At 38.0% G+C, this 27,643-nt stretch overlaps 1 protein-coding gene across 7 annotated transcripts in view; it reads left to right on the top strand.

The window, feature by feature from the left end:
• The window catches only part of JAK2 (Janus kinase 2), an 86,129-nt gene extending 63,347 nt beyond the window's left edge, over window positions 1-22,782 (top strand). For 6 of the 7 annotated variants that reach the window (XM_069777572.1, XM_069777569.1, XM_069777573.1 and 3 more), the window contains 11 exons: window positions 960-1,087; window positions 1,884-2,022; window positions 3,953-4,104; window positions 5,166-5,316; window positions 5,998-6,134; window positions 6,692-6,881; window positions 7,806-7,930; window positions 12,984-13,156; window positions 14,408-14,525; window positions 16,310-16,423; window positions 18,661-22,782. In XM_069777572.1, the coding sequence (XP_069633673.1) occupies window positions 960-1,087; window positions 1,884-2,022; window positions 3,953-4,104; window positions 5,166-5,316; window positions 5,998-6,134; window positions 6,692-6,881; window positions 7,806-7,930; window positions 12,984-13,156; window positions 14,408-14,525; window positions 16,310-16,423; window positions 18,661-18,768 (1,535 nt within the window). In that variant the 3' untranslated portion in view covers window positions 18,769-22,782. The other variant, XM_069777575.1, reaches the window with a different exon arrangement.
• Window positions 22,783-27,643: the final 4,861 nt, after the last annotated feature.

Raw genomic sequence — 27,643 nt, forward strand, 5'->3', positions numbered from 1 at the left:
TTAAAAAACAAAAAATTATCCAAAGATGTATACGGTAACTTATTTTTCCTTTAGATCACAGTTGCCCTCTATAGATGGTTCTATTTCTGAAGACACTTATTACAGTTTAGTAAGAGGCAGTTACTAAGAAATGGGAAGAGAGGTTGTTATTTTTTGTGGGTTACATACTTGATGTACAGATTTGATGAAAATTGCTTCACATAATTGTAAAAAAAAAAAGTTTGCTGTCTATAAAATGAAATTGTTATAAAAATCAGTTTGTTACAACCAAATATAATACCAGTAGTTTCCAGTGTCTTTAGAGTCTAAATGAGAAGCACTGCAATGTCAGCATCTTGCAGCTGAAGGCAAGAGTTCGATCATGCAGTTTGAAATTGTTGTATTGAAACTGATGTAGACTGTGCAGTGCTATGAATGGATCTTGTTTCTTGGGTTATTCACTGGATGACTGCATGGAGGCATATGTCATATATATATATGCACACTTTTTTTTTAGTGCAAATATTAATCTGTTTTCAAGAAAAGCATCTTTTGTTAGCAAAGCATCGTATTTTTCAATAAGAATAGAATGAATGACTTGAATGTTATTTGACTCACTACATTGATATTGTTGTGCACTACTATGTTTTATCAGAATTTACATTATTGTGCCTTTCAAGTGAGGGTGGAAAGATGCTTAGTGGATTTGTTAAGGTGGAAACCTATTCTGTAAAAAGCTATTAAATCTAGTAATTTTGCATTTGAGAAGAAACTGGGCAAACTTCCACACCTTGAAGAGGTAAAAAGAACATGGAGTATTTGTGGCAATACTCAGATGTCATATAGCTTCAAATTTATAGTTAGCTCACCAACGAGGTATCAAAGAAAGAGATGGGTAGTACTAGAGTAATGAATCTGTCCTGAAATTCCATTATTTGTTGTTGGTTTTAATTGTTACTCTTCTTGCTATTTTAAATCAGACATCCTTGTACAAGAATATGTAAAATTTGGATCCTTAGACACGTATTTGAAAAAGAACAAAAATGTTATCAATATCTTGTGGAAGCTGGAAGTAGCCAAACAGTTGGCATTAGCCATGCATTTTCTGGTAAGTTGTTTATTCCTCAGTTTTGTTATGGCTAAATTCCAATGTTTCAGGCTAATACATGTAGAATGGCTGAGCTATCACCCTACTTCTTGAAACTCAAGGGTATTTGAAAATAGGCATGGCATATACCACATAATTAGTGGATAGCCAAGGACAGACCTTCGTATCTTGCACAAAGTGTAATTGAATTTCCCATTCTTTTTTAATGCTTTATGGTTTAGTATGAAATAAAAACACATTTCCAGTAAAAATTCTTTTCTCTCTCCGCGCTCCCCGCCCCCCCCCAGGAATCAGACCTTCCTGGTTTTACCACTTCAGCTCATGATGCTGAACATAAACTATTTCCTGGTAGTGTTGGTAGTTAATCACTGGGAGGGGAAAACATTGTACTGTTCAGACTGCGAGCACATTCTTTTTGTGCATTAGGTCCCAACCTTAGAGTCTGTTGAATTCAACATAAAGTCTGTTATTCAAGACAGGATATGTGATTAGATAAGTCTTCCCTTTAACAGAGTTTAAATGTTCTTATGTTCATTTTAAATGGATCATACTGATGGATCAGTATTCTTCTGAGTTAACATACATTAAGTAATTTTAAACTTATTAAAATGAATGAAAATTGGCTATAAACTATAAGACTGAGAGGAACAGCTGAAATGTCTGAGATTTGATCAACTTAATCTAGGATCATTATTTTCTTTGCTGATGTTTCCCTCATGCTGTAAAGAATTGGTTTTTAAATACCTCTTTTAAGATTTTTTTTGTCAGTATGTAAAAGGTTCATTTCTGTTCATAGGAGGATAAAGGCCTTGTTCATGGGAATGTCTGTGCAAAAAACATCTTGCTTATCAGAGAGGAAGACAGGAAGTCTGGAAACCTTCCGTTTATAAAACTAAGTGATCCTGGCATCAGTATTACAGTTTTGCCAAGAGATAGTAAGTCTTTGTGTCGGCTTTCTTGTTTAATGCTTCTGACTTGAAAAATAAGTTTGGGTGGTTTTTGATTTTTTTTCTGACCACCATCTAAAGTACTTCTGTTACAAAGTTCCTTCATCCATCTGTCACTTTAAAATAATCTCTGGACTCCTAGTCAGCAGTTTTGAGTGTATCTTCTTTATCAACAAACAGCTACAGGAAATAAAACACAATTCTCCATTGTGTGAGGGTTTTTTCCCTGCTGTTCTCATTTTCCACTTTTGTTTTTAACTGGTAATACTACTATTAGTATGCTATAATGTACCATGAGTAAGTCTCTTGCATCTGCAGGTAGCTGCTGGACTTAGTATCCTGTTATAGATCAAGATTAAATTGTTGTTTTCTATAGCTTGGAGAAGCTTTCAGAGCTGAAAGTAAATGCACTTTTGAAAATGCTACCTGGCAGTGGAAAATCGCCTTCAGTGCATTTCTTGGTGAATACCTGAAACCATGATGATGCTAAAAATACTGGATTATCATCTGCCATTGAGGCTATTCTAGGCTTTATAAACAGCAAAATTAAGTGAAAAGAAATCAAAAGTGTGTGCAAGATTGTTATGCTAATGAAACTGAAGTAACCTGACTATTCTTTATCTAGTCTTTTTAATAATTTTGGAAAAATGAACTCACTTTATATTTGGTAATTTTATACATGACAAAAGTAATAACACATCTAAGAGGCTATAAGCAATGCAGTATCATAATTTTCAAAAAAAAAATTAAATTCCCTTTTTAAATGAGAAGCCTACACTAATCTTACAAGGTCTCATTTTAAGGAGCTCTAAATCTGCATCAGTACCATACCATCTTTTACCTTGTTACATACAATCAGTATCAAAAGTTTAAAAATCAAGTAAGATTAAATTCCTTGTTATAGTGCCTTTTGCTGTGCCATAATGTGCCAAACACTAGCAAAGTACTTCTTACTCTTTGCCATCTAGTTCCTTTGTGGTAGCTACTAAATCTTGGTAACATTGTGGGAAATAGAGCAGTTGGAGCAAAAATATAATGTGGAAATGATGTTAAGGCAGCTGTATAACTTTAGACTTCTTTTACAATAAAAATAATGGTCCTCCACTCTGATTCATAAATATTATCTTTGTACATATTCTGTAGCTTTGTCTTTAGGCAGGAGCAAAACTTTGGAAAGGTATTTGTTGTGGTTTAAGCCCAGCCAGCAACTCGGCACCATGCAGCCGCTTGCTCACTTCCCCCCAACATCCCCAGTGGGACGGTGAGGCAAATCATAAAAAAAAAAGTAAAACTCATGGGTTGAGATAAGAACGATTTAATAACTAAAGTAAAATAAGGTGTAACACTAAAAATAATAACAGTAAAATATAATAATAATAATAATAATAGTGATAGTAATGAAAAGGAATATACTAAAATAATTTTTAAAAAAAAGTGATGCACAGTGCAATTGCTTCCCACCCACTGACTGATGCCAGAGCAGCAATCCACCCCACCCAGCCAACTCCCCCTGGTTTATATACTGAGTATGATGTTCTATGGTATGGAATATCCCTTTGGCTAGTTAGGGTCAGCTGTCCTGGCTGTGCTCCCTCCCAGCTGCTTGTACACCTGCTTGCTGGGAGATCATGGGAAAGAGAAAAATCCTTAACTTAGATCCTAAGCGCTACTTAGCAACAACTAAAACATCAGTGTGTTATCAACATTATTCTCACACTAAATTCAAAATACACTGTACCAGCTACTAAGAAGAAAATTAACTCTATCCCAGCTGAAACCAGGACAGTATTAAAAGCACATTACAGAATGAAATACCTATGTATACTAAAGTAATTTTTACTAAATCAAATATGTTATAGAATTTTCTGGGGTTTTCTTATTAATCTTGACATGATGTTTCCTTTGTGTGATTGCACAGTTCTTCTTGAGAGAATACCATGGGTTCCACCTGAATGTATTGAGAATCCCAAACAATTAAGTCTGGCCACAGACAAATGGAGTTTTGGTACTACTTTGTGGGAAATCTGCAGTGGAGGAGACAAACCTCTGAGTGCATTGGATTCTTCAAGAGTAAGTATTACTGGGTCTGCAGTCATAACAGTTCTTTGGACACTTCTAATTTAAAACATCTGCTGTTGTAACTATATCAGCATGTAAAGTGGTGTGGCCCATGACTACTGTAGTAAAAAGACACTTTCATTGGTAGATAATGATCAGAAGTGATGATTTCAGGTTTGTTTTTATGTTGTCAGTTTTGATTTTTATTTTTGAAGTACAGTTGCCAGTATTATCTTGTTCATATTTCTGTTGCATTGTTGCAACAGCATATCACTTTAAACAAAAAGTATTCTGAGCAATGTACATGGATGTTAATTGGCTTTATTCTAGTAATTGACCATCTTAAATACTGTCAGACTTTGTGTGTTGCAGACAATTCTATTTTAGCTAAACCAGAAATGTTAACATCTCAATTAGGGGCAGGAGATGGAGGGGAAACACATTCCATAGAAATACTGTTTTTTATGTATTTGCTTCCTTAGTTGGAAGCAAAAAGATTATTTCCTTTTCTACTTGACAAAAAGATTTGTAGTATTATTTTTATAAATGGACTGTTACCTTCTCACAAAGCCTGATCTGATTTCTGAGGTGGTCTGATCAGCTCTTATAATAAGCGCTAAGGTCTACCTGGGCCTAGCTTATACATATCTAGGTATTTCTGAAGTTGCCCTCCTCTCCTGTACTAATCTACATTCTTTCATAATACTCATGAAGCTTTTCACAACTGGAGGAGGTCAGCCAGCTCACAAGTGGATAGAATTTTCTGTTGGACCCATCCAGTTGAGGTTTTACGAAATTGCCAATAAAGGAGACACCACCTTTCTCATTATCTTTTGCTATTTTATCATCTTCCACCAGTAACTGACTGGGAATTTCTGAACAGATTACTCTGAATTAGGCCAGTCTTGCTACATTGTCAGCCTTTGCTTTTGATGTAAATTGGTCAGATGTGCATTTGATGAGATAAGTCTAGGCTGAGAGTTGTATCTTTTGGCTGCTCTGGTGAGAATGTTAAGGCTTCTGCAACTCTTCATGGTTGTATATTAAAATGGCTTTTATCTATTTAATTCCAGAAACTACAGTTTTATGAAGATAGGCACCAGCTTCCTGCCCCCAACTGGACAGAACTAGCAAACCTTATAAACAACTGTATGGATTATGAGCCAGATTTCAGGCCTTCATTTAGAGCAATTATACGCGACTTGAATAGTTTGTTCACTCCAGGTGAGTCTGTGATACAACAAGAACACACTAGACAAAAAGAACCCTGATTCTTGTTGGTTCATTTCCTTTTTGGTATGTTGACCCACAACCACTCTCCAAAGCAGCCCCAGAAATCTAAGTTCGTAAGGACTCTGTTACTGCTTTTTAGTTTGTTCTAAAAGAGAGCACATTAGAAGTTAGCATTATCATTCAAAGAAGTTTTGTGGTTTCATTATGTCTATCCCAAACATTCTAGTCTCTTAACCAAGTATGTTATGTTTGTGACTGTCTTTCTTTTTTCTCTCAATAAAATAAATAGGTATCTTTCTTTTTTCCAAGTGGAAGATATGTGTTGTCACAAGCCCTTGTGAAGTTTACATTTCTCCCCTCTGCAGTAATGGAGTTGTTGCACAATAGTCACTAAATTTAAAGTACCATAGGCCTGCAAAAAAGAAAATTGGAAATTAGAACAAGACTTGCTATGACTCAAGACAAGTCTTTTGGCTTTTTTGTAATACATCTTTGTCTTTGACTGCAAGTTACTATACAGAAATTAGGGTGGTTGTTAATATTCTACTGAGCTTGGAGTATGCCAAGCAAAGGTAGTACATGCCATGACTGTAATAAATTTCTTCTTCTCCTATTTGCTTCTCTGTGCCTCCTGTTCCCTTTCTCTCTTCCCTTCTTCCTCCTACCCCTCAGATTACGAGCTACTGACAGAAAGTGATATGTTGCCAAATATGAGAATTGGAGCACTTGGATTTTCTGGCGCTTTTGAAGATCGTGACCCAACACAATTTGAAGAAAGACATCTTAAGTTTTTACAGCAACTTGGCAAGGTAGGATGTTTTGAAATTCTCTAATTGCCTAGGAAAGAACTATCTTTTTCAGTTATCTTCTGATGATCCCATATACATTATTTACATTGAGACTTCTGTTACAGAAATGAATAATTTCAGTCTTATCTGACCACAACATGCAGTTCCTTCTAGATCTTTTTTCAGTTTCACAGTATCATTAGCTAGAAGAAAGATAGCTGACCTCTACAAAAAATCCAGTCACACTGAAAGGCTAAAATGCAGAGCTGCATCTGACATAATCTCCCCCCCCTTCCCCCCCCTTCCCCCCCCTTCCCCCCCCTTCCCCCCCCTTCCCCCCCCTTCCCCCCCCTTCCCCCCCCTTCCCCCCCCCTTCCCCCCCCCTTCCCCCCCCTTCCCCCCCCACCCTCTTTCCCCCCCACCCTCTTTCCCCCCCACCCTCTTTCCCCCCCACCCTCTTTCCCCCCCACCCTCTTTCCCCCCCACCCTCTTTCCCCTGAGGCAGTATGAACAAGCACTGAGAAAGAAACAATGATGTGGTCTTGTTTTTAATTCAAGTATTTCCATTTGTGATCTAGGGAAACTTTGGCAGTGTTGAGATGTGCCGGTATGACCCACTGCAGGATAATACTGGGGAGGTGGTGGCTGTGAAAAAGCTGCAACATAGCACAGAAGAGCACCTTAGGGACTTTGAAAGAGAAATCGAAATACTTAAATCTCTGCAGCATGATAACATTGTTAAATACAAAGGAGTATGCTACAGCGCAGGTATGTGCTATACTGAATACACCTTCAGGTGTACACCTAAGTATGCATACTGAGAAATTCAGAGAGGTAAGTGTTTGTGAAAATCGCTAACTTGTCCTAACTTTACCAGGACTTAGAGAGTACAAATCAAAGGAAGTAGTGTCTGTCATATACTACTTCTCAGTACAAGGTGGACATTTTATTTAGTCAGCTCATTGCATAATTTGATTGATTTAGAGAAAGTACCATTTTGACTGGTTACCCAGTTTCTTTATCTTAAAGCATAAAAGCCTTCCTAGAAAAGAATTTAGGATTAAGTGGGAAAATGCAACCATTTTGTAACTGTTATTGGTTTTTGCTCAATGTAATATCCCAGAGTGGATATTACTGGTTCTTGTACAGCCTATAAAATAAAAGACCAGACAGGAAAAAGTTTCAGAAATGGATGTGTTTGAGTGAATTGCTGATGTTGTTGAAGCTGATGAATGAAAGCATGGGTTCTGTAAAAAGAAAAATCTTGGTTCAAAATCAGACTAAGTTTTGAAAGATGGTAACATTGCTGACCAGTTGATGTCAGTTGCCATAATGAGTTTAATCTCAGCAGTGAGGAGGAATTACATAAACACAAATATACACATGGCACTTTTGCTTTGCTTTAGCAATAGTAGCTACAGTACTGATGAGGTGATCTTGATTAGTGATGCTCTGTATATCAAGCACATCCACATTATTGTTGTGTTTAAATAAAAATGGCATTTCCTGAATAAATGCAGTTTAATATATGAAGAATTGCATAGTGATGTACATATGATAAATTAGGTTTTTGATATTAAGACTATTTTCTATTACTTTTATTCATAGACATTTGTAAATATTTGTATTTCAAAAATTGTCATTGGAAAATGACAGAAAACTTAAGTATGTTTTTTATTTTTGTTGTAAAAGGTCGTAGGAATCTAAGGTTAATTATGGAATACTTACCGTATGGAAGTTTACGAGATTATCTGCAGAAACACAAGGAAAGGCTTGACCACAAGAAGCTTTTGCTGTATGCATCTCAGATATGCAAGGTAGGAAATTTCAAATTATTGACATTTTTCAACAAATTTTTGTCTCTTTGGTCTCTTCTCGTTTGTCTCAAAACAACCATCATTGGTTGTTTTGTTGTATCTTTTATAATACTGTTGGGCTGGTAGCACCCCATAACCCTAAAAAAAGTAGTGATACATACTCGTGCACTAAACATGACAACTTCTGAGTATCTTAATACAGGATGCTGAGACTGGCTTATCTGCTGACTGAGGCAGAACATACTCCATTTATTTTTGCTTATTTTATAGTTTGCTTAGCTTATATTTCATTCAGAAGAATCAAAACCTCTTTTCTCCCTAATGAGAGCTGAAATAAAATTTTGTAGGAGTTAATGTACTCACCCAGGCAAACTGTTCATGACATATTATAACTTATTTTTCAGAACTTAGACATTCAGCTGTAAAACCACTAGTAATAGCATGTATGTGTTTACGAAATTTACTTTAAACTGTAAATAATATTAGCTTGTTTAGCAGAAAGAGCAAGGTATATGATTTCTGTATGAAGAACTAGAGGCCATAGAAATGCCCAAAGCTGTATGTTGTGGTTTAAGCCTAACTGGCATCTCGGCACCATGCAGCCACTTGCTCACTTCCCCCCCCACCCCCAGTGGGATGGGGGGAGAATCGGGGGAAAAAAAGTAAAACTTAGGGTTGAGATAAGAACAACATAATAACTAAAATAAAATTTAATACTACCAATAATAATTAAAAATAATAATAATTGTAATGAAAAGGAATATAATAAAATTTAAAAAAATAAAATTGAAAAAAAACCACACACAAAAAAAAACAAATCAAGAAAAAGACAAGTGATACACAATGCAATTGCTTACCACTTGATGACCGATGCCAGAGCAGTGATCCACCCCTCCCAGCCAACTCCCCCCAGTTTCCCTACTGAGCATGACATTCTGTGGTATGGAACATCCCTTTGGCTAGTTAGGGTCAGCTGTCCTGGCTGTGCTCCCTCCTGCTTCTTGTACACCTGCTTGCTGGCAGAGTGTGGGAAACTGGAAAATCCTTAACTTAGCTGTTGCTAAGCAGTGCTTATCCTAAAACATCGGTGCACTATCAGTATTATCCTCACACTAAATCCAAAACACTGCACCAGCTACTAAGAAGAAAATTAACTCTATCCCAGCTGGAACCAGGACACTGTAATAAATTATTTGCTAGTCTCAATGGTTGGTACTGAACATCCTTCATAAAATTCTGAAAAGGGGGGCAAACATCTGATCTTTATTGTAATATCTCATTTCCTCAGAAACAGGGCTTATGCCGTTTTATTCTGTTGTTATGCTTTAGATACAAGAAACTACAGACACTTTAGACTTAGTTGCATGTTTGGTAGTTTGAGTAAAGGAAAAAAAAAAGGGGGGGGGAGGGGTCAGAGGGAAGAGAGAGAAGGGGTGGGGGGAAGACACGGCACCTCAAGGCACGTACCAGAAATATTTTTAAATTCCGTTCCCCAATACCCACATCAAAGATGTGGAAACAGTAGGTTACTTAACATTAATGAGTGTTCTTCAGGGTATGTAGCCCACAGATATTCCTATGTCCGTTAATTTGGCCCTGCCACATTCAGAGCAGAAGACTTTCTGCAATATCCACAGAAAAGGCATGACAAGTCAGGCAGGAGAGCCTCTGCCAGAGCTGAGGTCTTCTCCAGGCATTCAAACTTTCACCGGGTGAGCAGAGCTTGATCGTGTTCCCTGCTTGAACCTGGGCTGACTTGGTAAACCTTTTAGCTACTGAACCTGGGGCATGTACAGAAGAATGCTGCATGCACTTTTTAGCAGCTGAGCTCACCTATTCATGTGCTTCACTGAAGCAAGGCTAGGTGGGTGGTCTCCAGCAAAAACTCCTCGATGGGCAAGCAATGTACAATGAGGTTGGAAAACAGAAAATGTTCACAAGTCTGTGGCAAGTGTCAATCTTGTTCACAGAGAGGAAGGATTGAACATAGGACCACCCACTCAAAAAGAGTTAAAAGCCCTTTTATTTGTGTCTCAAAACGGAGAAGTCATTCTCCAGTAAGGGGCGTAAGAAAGTCTCTCAGTATTATTTCTGCAACAAAATAACTGTTATTTTCAGTGCTGTTAAGTCACTGAAAACAATCTTCCTTCAAAGCAAAGAGCTGGAAGTGTCTAACACTCAGAACCACCTAGAAGGTTGGTGACAGTGAACCTTTCATAGAATAAAGATGCAACAGGGATTTTTGAACACGCAAAGGCTGCAGCCACTTACCTGTTTTATTCTGTGGCCTTCTCAGCCTATGACCTGAGGGCTCATAAGGAGCCTTACTCTCATAAGAAGCTGTGAAGCTTGCATATCTAAGTCTTCAGGCCTTATCCAAAGTTTTATTCAAAGCCGGAAGGAACAACAGTGGCAACATATCTCAGGACCCTGCTCTCTGAGACAGGTATCTGATGGGAGGACCAGAAGGTGGATTTTGGCCTTTGCAGGCAGTGCAAATATGGCAGGAAACTGTGGGAAAGGAACTGTGTTCAGAAGGTACAAAGAAGAAGATTCTTAATGTGTATACATACACATATATAAAAGAAGCATCGAAATATTACACATCTGCAGAATGATGATGTGAAAAATCCAAACAGCAGATGAAATGACTGCTTCCGAAGTGCCGAGCACAAACCAAGAGGAAGGGAGCTAGAATATGCCTTCTGCAGATACTTACGTGGGAAAACATCCTGCTTTGATGTGGCGAAGTGTAGGTACACACAGTATGAGAATGGGGGAAGTCTGCATATAGGGCTTTCTCTTAAAGAGGTCTCTTTCCTTTACTTCCAAGGGGATCAAAGTCTAATAATTACAGCGTGTCTTGCTTTGCACTGTTGTTGCTGTATGACCTGCAAAGCAGAGGTTATATTGATCGTTTAAGATTTCACTCTAATCTGCAGCATTCTGTTACTTCAAAACAATGTAATTAAAAACATAATACCTACTATTAGGAAAATGGAATCTGAATGGTTTTTCTTCTTCTTTTAGCTGATCACATTTCCCCCTTTCCTTTAGCTGTTTTTGCTTCTCTTGCAATGTTTGCTCTTTCAACATCTCATATCTGTTCTTTCTGCTGTGCATTTCTGTCACTCTGTTATTTGGATTTTTTTAAAATCAAAAGTCTTTCTCCCTCTGCCTTGCTGCTTTTCTGTCAAATATATGAGAGAAACGAAGGCATGCCCACACCTGAGGATTTAGATGAGTGGTTTTGCTTGCTTGCTGTGTTTTGGTTCCTTGCCACTGTACTGGTAAAGGATTCCTGGCTTACAGGTGATTTTTTTGTGTGTGTGCATATCTCATACTGTGCAAAGCAGCATTTTCAGAGATGGCATTTGCTAGTGGTGATGTGTCTGTAGATGCAAATTAGTGCAGCTGTCATCGGTGCAGCTTGTGCCATTTGTATAGCTCGTCTGGTGGCAAGAAATAGGACTTTATATTCAGCTTTAAAGAATCCTGACAACAGAGTGGCAAATAAGGAAGTTAACTTCTCTGTGCATCTGATTTTGGGGATGTTCTTTTTTGCTCTTATGGCCCTGCATTTTGTTAAGGCTGGCTGATAGGAGAAGAGGCCAAGAATAAATTTTATTTTTCCATCTCTTAGTGCTTAAAGCGCTTCCGGTGTCCTTGCTGGATAGCATGGTTTTAATGAGAGAAACGTCGGAAATCACATAATGAAACTCAACTCCATTGTTAGAGTAGTGCCACAGGGCTATGATGTCCACTTAGAATTTGCACGATTTCAATTAAGTCTCTCTCTTAGGAGAAGTATTTTCCAGGCTAACAGAGAAACTGCTGTCCTCAGAGAAACTTCAGGACGGTGCTCAGTGCACTGTGTAGCAGTAACAAAAAGCCACGGCATTGACGCGGACGGGAAGTACCGGGAACGCAGACGCCTTCCCGGGGAAAAGCCGGGCTGGGGGCGGTGGTGTTGTTCGGGGCGGACCGGCGGGTCGGCGCTGCCGGCCGGCCCCTCGGGAAGGGGGCTGGGGGGCGCACGGCGGCGCCCCCTAGCGGCGCGAAGAGGCAACAGGCGCCTGAGGGGAGGGTTGGTTGGGCTGCGGAGTCACGCTACTTCCGCAGGAGGAGGAGAGGGAGGGAGGGAGGCCGGCCTCTTGACGTTCGTGTCCGAAACTTCTGGGTTCAGCGGTGCTCGTAGCGTAACTTGTCGCTTTTCGGTTGTGTTGAAGGAGCGAGACGCTTTCTTATGAAACTCCCAAACTGGCAGCTTGCTTTGTGTTTCCTTTCACGTACAAGTCGGGTATCTCTCTACGTTCTGCAGTGTCACCTTCTGTCCACCGTTTATTATTGCTGTGTAAGCAAGACCTTCCTTTTTTTAGTAATACCACTACACACGCTGGCTTCTTCCACATTTCATCATTAGCAAAAAGAATTACATGCATTGGTAAGAAGGGATCAGCAGCAGCAAAAGACAACATGGCTTTGGACCCATGTTTTGTTACGGCAACCCATGGGAATATAACAATAAGCAGAACTGTGTTGGTGAGTAATGGGCCATATGGAAGAGAAACAGGACAGACAGGTGGGAATACAGTCGGAGGATAGTTGTCAAATTCAAGGAATCATATTATATCGTTTCATAAAGCAATCAGGAAAGCAGATGTATGAAGTGAAGAAAAATAATTAAATGGGTAAATAGGACAGCCTTCTCATCTGCCCTGGACTGTGTAGCTTAGCCCAAATCTTGTTTTTCTTCTGTCTGTCACCGGCAAACTGCATTTGGCCACAGAAAGTAGCTGTAACAGATATCCAGCTACATAATCAACAAACACTCGGCTCTGACAGGTGCTCAGTCTGTCTCCCTTCAGTTAAGGGAAGTCCCTGGTCTTAGAAGAAGTAATTCCTCAGAGAATACAAATGTTCAAGCACACCAGTTTTGGTAACAATCTTTGTTTGGCTTTAACTTTGAGGTTAATGCATCCCTTTAGGGAAAGTGCAGCTACTTAATGGTAAAAGTAACTCTTTTCCTCTTGTTTGTGAACTTTACACCTAGGGCATGGAGTATCTGGGTACAAAAAGATACGTTCACCGCGATTTAGCAACAAGAAATATCTTAGTGGAGAATGAGAACAGAGTTAAAATTGGAGATTTTGGATTGACAAAAGTCTTGCCACAAGACAAAGAATACTACAAAGTAAAAGAACCTGGTGAAAGCCCTATATTTTGGTAAGTCTTCTTTTGGTATGTGAAATCATGGCATGTTTTCAGTTTTTGCAGTTCCAGCCAATTGTTTTGCATATTGTGGGATTTTTAAGTGCAAACTCCAGGTCAGTTGCCCAGCATTGTGAAAGTTACATGCATGATGTTTGACTTTACAGAACAGCATGTAGGTTTTTTCAACATATTTAAAAACAAACAAACAAACAAAACCACACAAAACTAAAAATTACCAGAATACTTGAAAGAAATAGTATGCAACAGGGAAGATATTCAAAGATAAAAGAAATCTAAAAGGACTCGTTCCCCAGGATGCTTTCAAAGTTTTGGACCTTTTGGTTCCCTGAACACTGGTCATTCATAGCTTGTAGCTGAGATCTGTTGGAGAGACCCCCTGTTGACCAAGTAGAGTTAAATCCCACAGACTGCAATTAGCAAGGATAAAATGCTGAGTTGAATATTCAGGTAGATGTCTGTATTTGGGCATTGAGCTTCCAGAAAAGGCCTAAGTTACTCCAAAATGCAGTAATGCTCCAAGGAGCTGTACTTAGCTTGGAAAAGAGAAGAACACTCTGTGTAGTCTGTGGGAGACTGAAGGATTATGAAATGGAAATTGGTAGACTGTATTCAGAATGCAAAATATATACTTCTGTTCCGTTCTACAGACCTAGACATACCTTAGAAAAGACGCTGGCAGATAACTGATAAAAACCGTTTTATGTCCTGATAGCAAAAGAAAATGCCATTTTGTACATGTGATTTTAGTCTATATTTTAGTCTGCTTCAGGCACTGTAAAAATGTCGTATCTAAAGTATAAATAATACAAAATGGCATCTTAGTAGATGATGTTATTGCGAGTTGTAAAATTTAAGTCCAGAAGTAGCTGGGAGACAGTTCAAGACTCACTGAAAGTGGTGGAAGGATTCTTGCTGGCTATAATTGTCTTTCGAGGCCTTCCTTATCACATCAAAATCTTTTTTACTCACACTACAGATAAGAAAAATATCTACAGCTTTGTTGGAAAAACAAAAACTTGGATATAGTTATCGCTAACTCTGTTTGCTTGAGGGGGTTTGTGTTTTCAATACCAATTAACTATTATTAAAAGAATAGTTACTAGTGAAGGTAGTGGAAGGAACGTGCTAATGCCTGTGTACAAAGAATACTTATGAAAAAAAGTCAGTCTTATTAAAAGTAATATCTTCAAAATCAAAAAGACACGTTAGACAGAATAATATTTCTTTTACCATGTGTTGCAGGTATGCTCCAGAATCTCTGACAGAAAGCAAATTTTCTGTGGCCTCAGATGTGTGGAGTTTTGGTGTGGTCTTGTATGAACTCTTCACGTATATTGACAAGAGCAAAAGCCCACCAGCTGTAAGTACATAGTTAATGGTTGTCAGAGATTTTTTGTTTCTTTATCTAAATTTTTTAAAAGATACAGATTGTTCCTATACTTAAGTAGGTTGATATTTACTCATGCTTTTCTGGAAATACCTTAGTGTTTATGAGGCAGCGTCCAATCAAGAGCAGCAACATGCTAAGAAGTATTCATATCAAGCCATAAGAAGGAAAGGAGATCTGAAAATTAGCTGATAGTCTGTGCAGATCTTACCCATCGGGTAACTCCTAACCGTTTGAAAAGATTTTAAAATATCTCATTACAGATTGTTCTTTCTCATCCTTTGTGGAGAGTGATCCCAGATGCAACTGTTTCGTTGCAACATGACATGTATTTTTAATGCTATTCCAAATCTAAGGCTGAGCCAAACAAATAGGTAAACATTAAGTTGAGTTAAATAAGTAACTTAAAAGTTACTTTGTTATGTTACCAGAACCCAAGTTAGCATTGAAGTTCAAGAAAGAAAGGGAGTGGCTTTTTGCAGACTATTGACAGGCACCTTTTAAGACATTTATAGTGGACGGAGAAAAGTACTACTTGTACACTGAATAATGGTTCTCCAATTGGAAATGAGATTCATGATCTTACTTATACCTACAGTCCTTTGCAGGCATAACAGAGGAGACTTGAGCCTTATATATTTACTGCAGCTGTTCATACCCTTGGCTAGAGTCTCAGTCCTGGCAAATGTAGTTTTGAGAGCTGAACAATGATGATAGGCAAAAATGCACTTGGGAGATCTCTGCATTGACCTCAGTGGACCTCTTAGTAATTCTATACAATGACTAAGCTATCAAAGAAGAACTCTCAAGGCAGGGGCAGCTCTTCTTGCATAATAACACAAACACTGCAGACACCTGGAGTTCTTCAGAAGGATTATGAAATGAAAAGTGGTAGACTAAGTCATGGGCTCAGGTGGAATATACTTTGAATAAATTAACTCTACATGTGCATTCACCACTTCATCAGGTTGGTTATTCTACTGGATATGTATCAAGAAAAATTAATTTAATCAATTAGCCAAAGCAGTCTTTTTAACTGTCATGGTCTTCATATTTGTACATTGTTTCCTCAACTTTGGCCATTTGCAGATTCTACCAACAGTTGTTTCCCATTTTCATGTTAAAGAATATTAAAGAAATGTATGTAGCATTGGAAGAAAAATAATTCCTTCTTGTTGTGTTTAAAATTATTTTCAGTTAATAGGACTCCCTCATTTACTTTTGATCTCTGGCAACCTGAGTGAGATTTTAATCTACTTTTTGAGTTATGTTGGGTTTTGGATGGCAAGATTTATCTAAGCCATTTTTGCTGGCTTTAATTATGCTACTCTTTCTGGCCTGTAGTTACTGATTAATCCTGTTAATCTTTTTTTTCATACATCAGTATGATATTGCCTGTTTTCTGTTTGACTGGTATTTTTCAAAGCATCAAGATCTTGTTTTAATGTTTCAGAGAGCTCTTTAGAATTAGCTGTGAGGTTTATCCTTTTAAAGTTAATCGTCAGATGCTAATCAACGTTATTTTAAGATTTTTCACTTACTACTTTAAATTGTGTATGTATCTTCCTATTTTTATCTACACACAAAAAAAATCTGTAATTATTGTTATATTCTCTGGACTTGTAATTTATAATTTTATCATTGTTACATACTGTTCTCTAGTAGTAGTAGTATTACAACAGATTTTCCCTGGCAAGAACATTGCAGCATAATTTTTTCTTTGAAAATTATTTATGACAGTTAGCCTTCTGTTTCAGGAATTCATGCGCATGATCGGCAATGATAAACAAGGGCAGATGATTGTATTTCATTTGATAGAGCTTTTGAAGAATAATGGACGACTACCAAGACCAGATGGATGCCCTGATGAGGTGAAGTATTGTATTAATATGTTACTATAGTCTGAAAAGTGCTCAGTCAGGGTGAGTACGTGGTAGATGCAAACCTTGTGTTTTGTTCTGCATGTGTTATTCAAGTATTTATACAAGCAGAATGGCTGTGCTGTTATTTCAGTTGCCTGATGAGTACAATCACATTTCTGATTGTTTAGATTGCATTCCCTCAGGAGCCTAGAATGTAGTCTTTCTAAATATATGAAGTAGGACTATTATGACTGACTGCTGTACTGGGGCACTCGGGCTTCTATTTCAAAAATATAAATTTATTAAGGCAATGAGATTAGTATATAGAACTTGTTCCATGGGTGCCCCATATAGAGATTCTTGTTCAAAGCTGTGAACTGTGGATTCTCTTGAAGTCTGTAACGTTTAGCAGAAGTACCTTAATATCTACATAAGGTTTTTCGCATTTGATTCCAAGATTTAAAGAACTCCTTATCTTGATTATTTTCTTTCACTTGCTCTTCCCTCCACAAGCATAGGAATACCAATGTTTATCATGTGTATTATTCACTGTCAAACATTCTCACCCAAGACCTACCTGCAGACTGTACGCCCAGTTAAGTATATGAGTCAGATTTTAGATGTTCAGGGTCTTCAGGTTTGTATTCATGTTCTTCGTAGATACTGAAGTGTATATGTATGTAAAGCCATCCTCAAGGCACACCGATTAATTCAGTGTCCTTTTGTTTTCGCTAATACTCCAGATGTTTTAAAAAATTCTTTCATGGTACTTCTAAGTCTTGTAGTTCTCTCTTCTTCAGAGCAGGGTGCACTTCAGCTTGAGTCAAACTTGTAGGGCTGAGTAGGTGAATCAGTAGGGAAAGAAGGTAAGTAAAATAGTTATGCTTTTTAACATGTGTAACTTCCAGCTCAGATCAATTGCTGCATCCCTTTAAAATCAAGCACACTTGGCAATAAGTTGAGAAATAATCCATTCAAAGCTGGAGACAGAGGAGAGATCAGGGTCAAGTGGTCTAGCAAAGAAGAGAAAGAATGGTACAGGTGGGGCAGGGAAGCCACGGGGGAAGAAATAGTCTATAGAGAATCAAAGAAGTCTCTGAAGTAACCTTCCTTGCATTAGATGTGTGAGTACAGCCATTGTTGAATTGCAAAGGTTTGGCTTCTTGTAGATAACCTGAATGTCATATGTATGAGATAATACATAATCTGTTTTACTGAAATTGTATCCAGACTAATGCAAAGGTTTCAATGTCTGACATTTCTTCAGATATCAAAGCAAGATGAAAATGGCTCTTTTTTGTCAGAAACTGTGCTTCTCCTGTTTTGATTCTGAAAGGCCAGTCATCACAGATACTAAATCTTCCAGATGTCTGTAGCCTACAAGCTGCTTGAGACTTGGGTCTAAAGCAGCTTGGTCAATGCAGGAGTTTCACATTTGCTGAAAAATAAGGAACTGACACTACTTTTTTTTATTTCTGGGAGCTCTGCAGATTGTTCTTAGGCAAGATGTAAAAAATTGTTGGAAGAAGTATGAGAAGTTGGTAATAGTAGTCTGGGTTAAATTGGTGAGAGGAGTACAGGTGAAGAGCTTGGCAAGTTGTTTTGTGACCAGGTATCAGGTACATGTTTGGGAAAAGAGAAAGCTGTTGTCAAATGCCTATTGTAATGGAAATCTTCTCCAAAAGTAATTTAAATCTACTTCTGCTAGAAGTGGGTTCAGTTTGCACAGTAACTTTTCTGGCTTATTTCTGATTATATATGAAGAATAATTAAGAATTTAATATATGGATGTGGAGAGGTGTATGTTAACATTGCAGGGGAGGCATAATTTTAGAATTGCTGTCTTTGTAAATCTGATTTTTGGTCAGACTTGTAAAACATTTGTCATTTTAAATGTTTTTTAGCTTACCAAAAAATAAGAGCAAGCAAGAAGATAAAAACTTAGCAAAATAACATGTGTCTCTTAAAAGTTTCAAAAACTAGCTAAGTGAATTTCTAGACTAACTCTAAAAAAACTCCCCTCCTTTTATAATGGCTTTTGCAGAGTTAGCTATCCTCACTTCTTGCTGTCATTGGGATCAAGCAGATAAACTGATTGGTATAGGAAGATTTTAGGCACACTCTTGTGCCACTGTTGCTTAGAAGCATAAAGTTAAGTTGAATGTTCTTTGGACCAGATCAGAGTAACTATTAACTATTTGTAACATCTGTTTACCTACTACTGACTTTCTTTGTTTCTGCTCCAGATTTATGCTATCATGAAAGAATGCTGGAACAATAATGTTACCCAGCGCCCCACCTTTAGGGATCTTGCTCAGCGAGTGGATCATATAAGGGACAACATGGGTGGATGAGAAAACTATCCCTCCTTCAGAGGATGCGTTGGAATGCAGAACAAAATGTACTTGGTCTGCTGTGTATAATTGACGTATGTACACATGTGCATCTTACCTTTGCTGGAAGTAAAATCTGTGTGGCAAATATCCTATCTCAATCTGCATACTGAGGAATCCTGCTGGTTTTCTTTATCAGGATATATTTGTTCCTATAAGAATGTGTTGAAATTCTCAATAGGGAGAGAAATTATTTTTCTAAATAAAATAGTCTAATATATGGTCAGTCTACAACACCATTATTTGCCTTACTTGGCAATACAAAAAAGAGGTGACTTAAAATGTGGTGAGATTAAGAGATGGAAAGACAGTGTATTTCCTTGTTGAAATGGGGATGCACAGAAAAGACTTCTAGAAGTCTTTTCACACTGAGTATATAATGACTTGGCACCCTGTTTTGTGTGTTGCGCAAGGGCTTGTGTGTGTTAATACAGTTTTGTAATTTTTTCATTGTTGATGCAGAAATGGCTTCTCTGTATAACAAAATAGAAGTGGTTATGTAACCCAGAAACTTTTCATGTGCCTGAATCAGTTATCAGCCAGCAATATATGCAAAGAGATATAATAGGCTATGATGTTCTTTAAGTATTTTGAGGGAAAGGGAGCAAATTGTTCTTAATTTGGAGAGCCAGAAAACCTACTCATCCATGTGGAAATTTTAATTTAAAGTTAAAAGCAAACATGTTATCCAGTTTTTCTTACTCTTCCTCTGAGTAAGTATTAGATTTCCTTTATATAATTGAAGATACAGTGATAACAAGTAGAAATGAAGCCATTTTACACAAGGCAGTGTCTTGAGTTTGTTTCTGAATATGAAGAAGCTAAACATACTGATTTTAAATGCTGCTCTTTCCATCTTTGTAATTTTCATGCAGTCATAAGTGTATCTGTAAATTAGGAACTTTTTAAAGCAGAATTAAGAATCTAGAAAATGCCCTCCATTTCACAGTTCCTCACTTTCCTGTTAAGATGGTCACCTTATACCTTCCTTCCAATACACTAAAAGAGTGCTTATGGCCCAGTATGTGATATGGCCAGTCACAACCACATCGAGTCTATTGTGTAATGAAGTGGCCCAAGTTACCTCCTATTTCTTTCTGTGGTAATACCCAACATAAGACTATTTGGAAGGAGGAATTACAAGTGCAACTGCTCCACGCTCAGTGGGGGGCAAGGACGTGATCCCAGTTACTGGGAACTGGAAGGAGATCAGAACTACCTGAACAGATTACTTATGCTGTAAAATTCAGCTTTTGAAATATGGACAAGACAACTCTTTGGTTTTGCCTCCAGGCATAAAACTTGGGGATAATCTCATATCTCAAAGCAGTAAAGTTGCAGGTTTTGTTTATTTTTAGTTCAAATAATCTTTTTGTTTGTTTGTTTTGTCTTATTCTTAAGCATTATTGTTTGTGAAGTACGATGCTTGTTCTTCTTGGACTTTTGCTGAGAGAAGTTCAGTTAAGGGGATATACAACTTGGCAAACTGACCTGACATCCAGATTTGTATTTAAAATGAAGTGTTAGTTTTTAAAATTTGTGGCAGAGTGTCAGTGAAACAGAGGAGTTACTTTCACTATGGGGCCTCCTTAAGATTTGTGGTTAACTACATCCATCTTATCAGAAGTTTAAGTACCTCAACTTTAAAAAATAGAAAAATCCTTACTTAGTGTAACATAGTGCCAGTATAGCAATGTTTTGTACCACTGTGATGTTTCTCTCCCATAATTGCTCATACAAAATTATTATTTTATAATATGGGAGACTGCTAAATAGGGAGGGCAGCATCAGCCCTCTTTCTGCCCATTGCATTTAATAATATTTCTGCTGGTTTTCTTGCCACCAAACACTTGCATAGATAATTTTTAAAACTAATTTCACAATCAGTTTTTAAGCTGCAAAGAACTTTAAAGTGCTTTGTTCAACTTAACATGTTTCTTCATTTCTATACATTGCTTTGAAGATTTAAAATTTTGTGCAAAAAATGTCTTTGCATTTGTAGTCTTGGTTGCGTGTACGTGGTTTTTGTAACAAAAGAAGATAAAGCTTTAAAGCATTGAAATAGCATTTTAGCTGAATAACATATGCAGGAATTATGTAAAATTTGCAGTGTATGACACTCAGTAGCTAACTGGTTTCCAATATACAGTAGACTAAACATAATTTATGTAAAAATCTCAGGGAAGTTTGTGTAATGCAATGAAGAACTCTTCCAGTCTGCTATTTTTTCAAGTGAATAAAAAGTCTTTCTTGTTCTACTACACTATGACTGATTACATAGTCTATTTGATTGCATAAATACAGTGTTGAACTCAAGGATAATTTTTAAGTGTCTTGTGGAATTGTTTTCTTTAATACTTCATAATTTTTAGAGAAAGCCATATCTTTACACTGCAGTATAATTTTGTGCTGTTGGTCAGGAACATATAGTCTTTTGTAACAAGTCTATCTGTGCAAAGGGCTTGATCATTTGGGATGAGTATTCTTAGCTGGGTGAATAGGACCAAGTAGTGCTTAGGACTCTCGGGGGATGTGTGATCATCTGCAGCACCAACATTTAGGTCCTGGAGCAGACCCAATGGTTTTCTCAAAAAGCTGTTGAGCATGTAAATGCAGTGATTTTGCTGAATTTTCTACTGCCAATTGTAGTAACCTTTTTCAAAAACAAGGAACACTGCATTTCAAAAGCATTCAGATCTACAGTAGCATTGTATGATGCTGTATTTTTATATAGCCTTTGTATTTACAGACTCAGTTCTCTGTTTTAGAAACTTTGTTCAGCTGGCATTGCATTTGTCATACTTTAGTGTAATCATTATGCTACCCAAAATGCTGTGATTTTTTTTTTTTCCTAGAAGTGCTGGTTTATGCATACATGACTGCTGCTATGATGTAGAACTAAAATATTAACTACTGCTTTGCAGTTGTATTTGAAGTGAAAGAATTTTTCTGTAAGTGCACAATATATCTTATAGAACTCTGCAAACAAGTATTGTCTAGTATAATATTGGTTTGTTGTGTATCAGTATAAATATGTTAAGTTTCAAAATCAGTTTTTAAATAGATTCCACAGCCTTGCAACAGTCATGCAATAAGCCAGAGGAGGAATGAGTTTTCAGGAAAAGAAACCCATATTCTTGTCAAGTCCTAGTATTTAATAAAAGCTTCCATAGTTGAGATAATTGTTACTAAATGTACAGATGAATATAACTGTAAAAAGATATGTAAAAATTATTTTAATTTGTTTCCAGAAAGTAAGTTTTTAACTGTTGCATTTAGTTGAGATGTTGACCAACTGCCTTGAAATGTATGGGAAAAGATGTTATTGTATAAAGTAAGAAGAAATGTAACTCTTGTGTAAAGAGAGCAAGCTTTCCAGGAATGTATGATCACAAACATCTGGAGGATAGAGTTCTGAGAGCAAAAATAGAAGCATAGAACAACCACCAGACTGATGGAAGAAGGCTGATGTTCAATACTGAAGAAGCTTTCTGAAATGTGAAATACATAATGATTTATGAAAAACTGATGTCTACTGAAAATACCACACCAAGACAAATATGTGCTAATATATTTCTAAACTGTGTATTGTCTGCCTTAAATACAAAATATTCCCTGAGGCCTAACCTGACTGAAAAATACAAGAATTATTACACCAAAAGCAACTGCTTAAGGTTGTGCCATGCCAGAGAGCAATTTTGAAAAGATGTTAGGTTAAGAAGCTTTTTCTGAATTTTGCTTTTTGAGTAAGAGGTTTACAATACTTTATATTAAAGTAGAAAAAGTCCCTTTAGGAAGGAGGGAAAAAAAAAAGACACCTCCTCCTTGTGGTTGGACTGCAAACGTTTGAATGCATGGTTTATTGAAGAGAACATGAAAGGGATATTTTTTAGAAAACTGTATCAATACATGAAACTTCACTGTGCATTTCTTTTGAGTTTGGATAGTGAAAATAAAATAACTAAATACATTGAATGGCACATGCCTGCCAAGGTTTTCTTTTATATAATACCTAAAATTAGTTACTGGTGTTAAAGTCACTACTGAAGAGAGCTGGCCTGTTTAAAGGGGTAGAATACAGCACATATAACTTTGTGACCTTCCCAGAATAGCCATATGTAGTGTTTATCTTTTGGAAGGGACTTGCATGTACCAAAGTAAAGGTCATATATTGGGTGCTCCCTAACAATAAGACTGGGGGGAAGGGGGGTAATTTGTTTTTTTTAAGTTTTCATTAAGCTAATTATTTTAGGATGAAGCACTCCTTTTACTCTCAATATGTAGAGAGAAGCAAGTCTGTAAGACAGGGACTGCTAACAGATCGGCCGTTATCAGACTATAGTTCTTCAGAATTTCTAACACAAACTCTTATGAAACCACTTATTGATTTGCATTACTTTGTTGTCTTTTCATATGACTTTCCTGTAACTTTACATGAAAATTACCACCACTTGACTTGAACAGAGTTGAATGCTGCTGCTGTCAAATTTTGAGAAGTACAATGGTAAAATGGAAAATATGCATATAAATACAAGTGTGCAAATATATACTTAAGCTACTCGACTGTGGTGGAAGTAAAAATTAAGCTAGTTCAGTTACCCCTTCCCACACATAAAAGTCATTTTATTCTCAGAGCAGATTGCCTGAAGATTTTATTTTCCTTTATGTGACAAAATACCATCCCAATGAAGTTTAAAGGTTATTATAGGTAATGTTCCTGCTGTTCCTCCCCACACCTACTGACATAATTGGGGATCTTTAATTGTTCTAGAGAACAAATTTCTGGGAAAATGAAAAAGTTTGAAGAAGAAAATACTGTAGTAAGTGTAATAATGTCATGAAGCATGTTGTCCCCATGTCATAAAGTGTGGAACAATATAGTCTTCAATTCATTTTTGTGTTATGTAATACTGTGATGTTCTGCTTCCTCTTTGTGATAAATATTCATAGTGGTTTTAGTGAATTCTGAAATTTAGGTTTAGAAACCTGTCAAACTGCAGTCAGACTAAGTGAAACATTATTTGTGGATAGTAATAAGGAAAGAAATAAGAATGTCCAGTATTTGCAAAGATTACCCAAAAATACTGTGTCATAATTTCAGAAAGGATTCAGGAAGGCATTTAAAAGGAAAAAAAAAAAAGAAACTCATTATGTTAATTGTATAAAGCAACCAAGGCAGCAGATACTAGTTCAGATATTTGTATTCTATAAAGCACTAACACAGCTGAGTCTGCCCTAGAAATGCAGACAAATGAATAGATAAAATGCCAATCACTAGGACCAAGTGCAGACACTTTAAATATTAAGATTAGAGTGAAGTAATACAAATAAAAGCAGAACAAGGTAAAGCTTAAAATGCTTCAAGTTTTATGTGACTAATTATTTTGAGCAATGCAGAAACATCCAGGAGTAGAAAGGATTCAAGAGCTTTTAGCTAAATTAATACTGCAGCACAGCAAGTATTGAATTCTGATGAACTGTATTGTGTTGGGTTTGGTTATTTTTTTTCAGGGAGCGAGAAAGATTGAATAACATACTAAACTGAGTTACTACCTTACAATTCTGCAAGACTGCAACAGCTAATCTGCAGTGTATCTGTTTTTCTGTGTGTTCAGTTGCATTTTCCATATGGAGGTATGCCATGAAACTTCAGCTGATCGAAGCATATCAGTCAAAAAAAACGAAGCAACTCCTGTATAAAAACAACTGTGCATCACTCATGTTTCCTCTAAGTAATTTTCCCTTTCATGTTATAAAGATGTGAAACTTTTATTGAACTTATATTAAAAAAAAAAAGCTCACATCCATGTAAGCTTACTTAAAAAAAGTGAAATTGTGGTCTCTGCAACAAGGTAAGATCACTACTGAAAGTATGGGTGGTAACGGAGCTGTTATTTTAGGATTCAATTTTGACATTTGAATTCTGCTCACATCTCACCTGAGACATCGTTGTGGCTTTTTTGTTCAGCTGTTTTGAGGTTTGGGGTTTTTTTTGATTAAGCAACCTACCTCTCCTCTGAATTACCCTATTTCTGTAGAGGAGGATTTAACTCTGTGGAATTCTTCAAGTTCATTCCATTTGTCAACTGTATTCTGAGACTTCATGATAAAAAAGCTGAGCACCCTGACAGGTTTGAAACTGTGTGTGGTAGTATGTCCTATTCTGGAGTTAAACCAGATTAAAGTTTTGGGTTGAGAAGGTAAGTGCGTGCACACATTGGGTTGCCATATATTTTCCAGAGTTTCTCATCTGAAATGTATAAAGGGGCTGTGTAGCATGAGAGTAACAAGCTTGGTGCTAGAGGAGCAAGCATGATTTCTGTTTGTGTTCATTCCTGTGTTTGTACAGGAGGTAGCCACTCTCATCTGTACAACCTGTTTGTGACTGTACTGCACATATGACTTGCACTCATGTGAAGCATGTGATACGCTACACAGTACTGACTCTAGAAAATAAGAGTTTGAAGGCGAACAGTAGTCTAGAAAGCAAAAGTTCTCACATTAAAGCCACAAAATTGGACTGAAAGGTAAGACTTGGGGAAATCCAAGTGTGTAATAACCCCATGCATGCAATTCACAGAGACAGATACTGCTGATGTGAACAGGTCAAAAGAAACAGGACTGGAAGAATGAAATCTGAAAAATGTTGCAATAAACCAGGTCATTTTTTCAACTCCTCCTTCCTAGAGTATCTGTAAAACCATAGTGCTACTTAAATGCCTTCCAAAAAGTGTTTGAGCTACATCTGAAGTAATGCTAACTCTGAAGCTTTGCTGCACTTAAGCACGAAGTTGAACAAAAGGAGGTCTGGGCTGTTTGGTACTTGCTGGCGCTGCCGTATGGTGCCCAAGTTGCTGGTGCAGCTGGGAGGCTGGTGCCCAGCATGGCAGGGGTCTGCCTCGATGCCCTGTGCCGCTGTGCAGCGTCCGCCCGCGCTGAGAGCTGGCAGGATGCTCTGCGTGGGGAGTCCCTGTGATGGCTAGTTGTCACAGCGGGCAAAACTGAGAGATGCTTACCTGGCAATTCTGGTGCACTGTTGTTGCCATCAGGTCAATGCAGGCGCAGGTCCCAAGGCACGTATGATGTGGAGCTCTGGGTGCAAGGCTTGCTTGCTGTTGGGCACAACTGGGGAGGAGGGTCCCCGAGTCTCTAAGCAGCTGTGTGACAACCAAGCATTTGCAAGGGTGCTGTGGAGGGGACCTTTCCATGAGGCCTTTGCAAGCCCTGGGGCTCGCCCTGCTGGAGTGCATCCTTTTGCACCATGGCTGTGGTGCAGATTGTGGCAGGTGGCATAGGTAAGTCGTTTTCTGTAATGCTGTCATTAAAAAAAAGATGAACTAATAGAGCTAAATTGCTCTTGCTAGGGAACAACAGCAAAAGCTATAGAAAGCACATATGAGCTTCTAACCCAAAACTGCAGATTACTGGAGCATGGACCAGAGTTCAGGAGTGTGAGGTTGTATTTAAACATGAACACACAGTTTGATGAATGGATAGCTGGAATTGGGCTTCCCTATATTTTGCATCCATACTCTTGACTAATGTTCTTTTCTTAGCAGAAGAAATTAATGATAAATGGAAAGCAGAATGGTATGCAATATTGACAGGTCTTTATGAGATGCAACTTAAACTTCATATCTGTGGAGAAGAACTAAATAAAGAACACTTGCAGATCAGCACGGTGCTGGATACGCCCTTCATTTCTCAGGACTAAACAAGATTTTATTACCTTGCTGTAAGGTGTGTAACTCAAAGGCTACAAGGAGGTTGATATGGGGATATCATGGCCTCTTTACAAAGGCTTTTGGGACATGCCATGTTGCAACTGTCTGGGCAGCCATGCTGTTACAGGAACAGTATGATAGGGAAGAAAAAGGCTGCCCTAGGGGAGCTTTAGTCTCCTGTACTGGGGCTGTTGGGCCCTCCGTCACTGGTCGTTCAGCTTCCACTAGTGTGCTCAGCTGGTGAAGTGTATGGAGATTTGGAGCAGGCCAACCAGGATTGTGACTGTGCTGGCAAAGGTGAAGCCTTGCTTTAGGATGGGAGGGGAGCAGTGCGTGAGCATGCCGTGCGGCAATCCAGCACAGAGGCGAATGGAAGGGAATGTGGGAAGTCTGGCACCGGGCAGAGGCAGGATGTGCCTGAGGTGGAGCTGCTCTGCATCAGAGCTGAGCTGCCACTGCAAAGCCCTACCGTGGGGTGGGTAGGAAGGGGTGAGGCGGTCCCCGGGGCTTAACCCTGCTGGCACACGGGCGTGATAACTGGGGCTGGTGTCAGGCGATTGTGTACGGGTGTGTGAGATGAGTGAGTGAGAAGCCTGTCCCATGCCTGGTCTGCTTAACATGTCAAGCTTAGTAATGTCAGATGGTTCGATGTTACCCACCCCCACCTGAGCAGAAGCGTACAGTTATTTCAGAGTGTGTTTTCCATTACCAGCCTCATCCACCAGACTGAGGGCCTGCTAAGGCAGACCCATCAGATGCCATGTAGGAAAACAAATGCTTTCCTGCCACTAATTTTGGCTTCGCCACCTGAAACAGCCACCAAGCCACTCACTAATAAAAGGCTTTGGGGCATCGACAAAAGCCACAGGAGTGCATAGGCACTTAAGAAATATGTCTGTGAAACTGATATGGCTTTAAAATTAAGATTCAGTGAAGAATCATTTTTAAGAATTTTAAGTTTAGAATGAAAGCTCTCAGCCATCTTTTGTAAGTCCCTTTCCCTTAGGGACCCTGGCAAAACTTTTGCATCTCTTCAAAACACCTTTTCATTCAAATTATCATCCTTACCTTGCTTTCTTTTGTCTGTATTTTCAGATTTTCAAAATGCAAGG

The sequence above is a fragment of the Haliaeetus albicilla genome, chromosome Z (genome assembly GCF_947461875.1).
Source record: "Haliaeetus albicilla chromosome Z, bHalAlb1.1, whole genome shotgun sequence".
Taxonomy (NCBI): Eukaryota; Metazoa; Chordata; class Aves; order Accipitriformes; family Accipitridae; genus Haliaeetus; species Haliaeetus albicilla.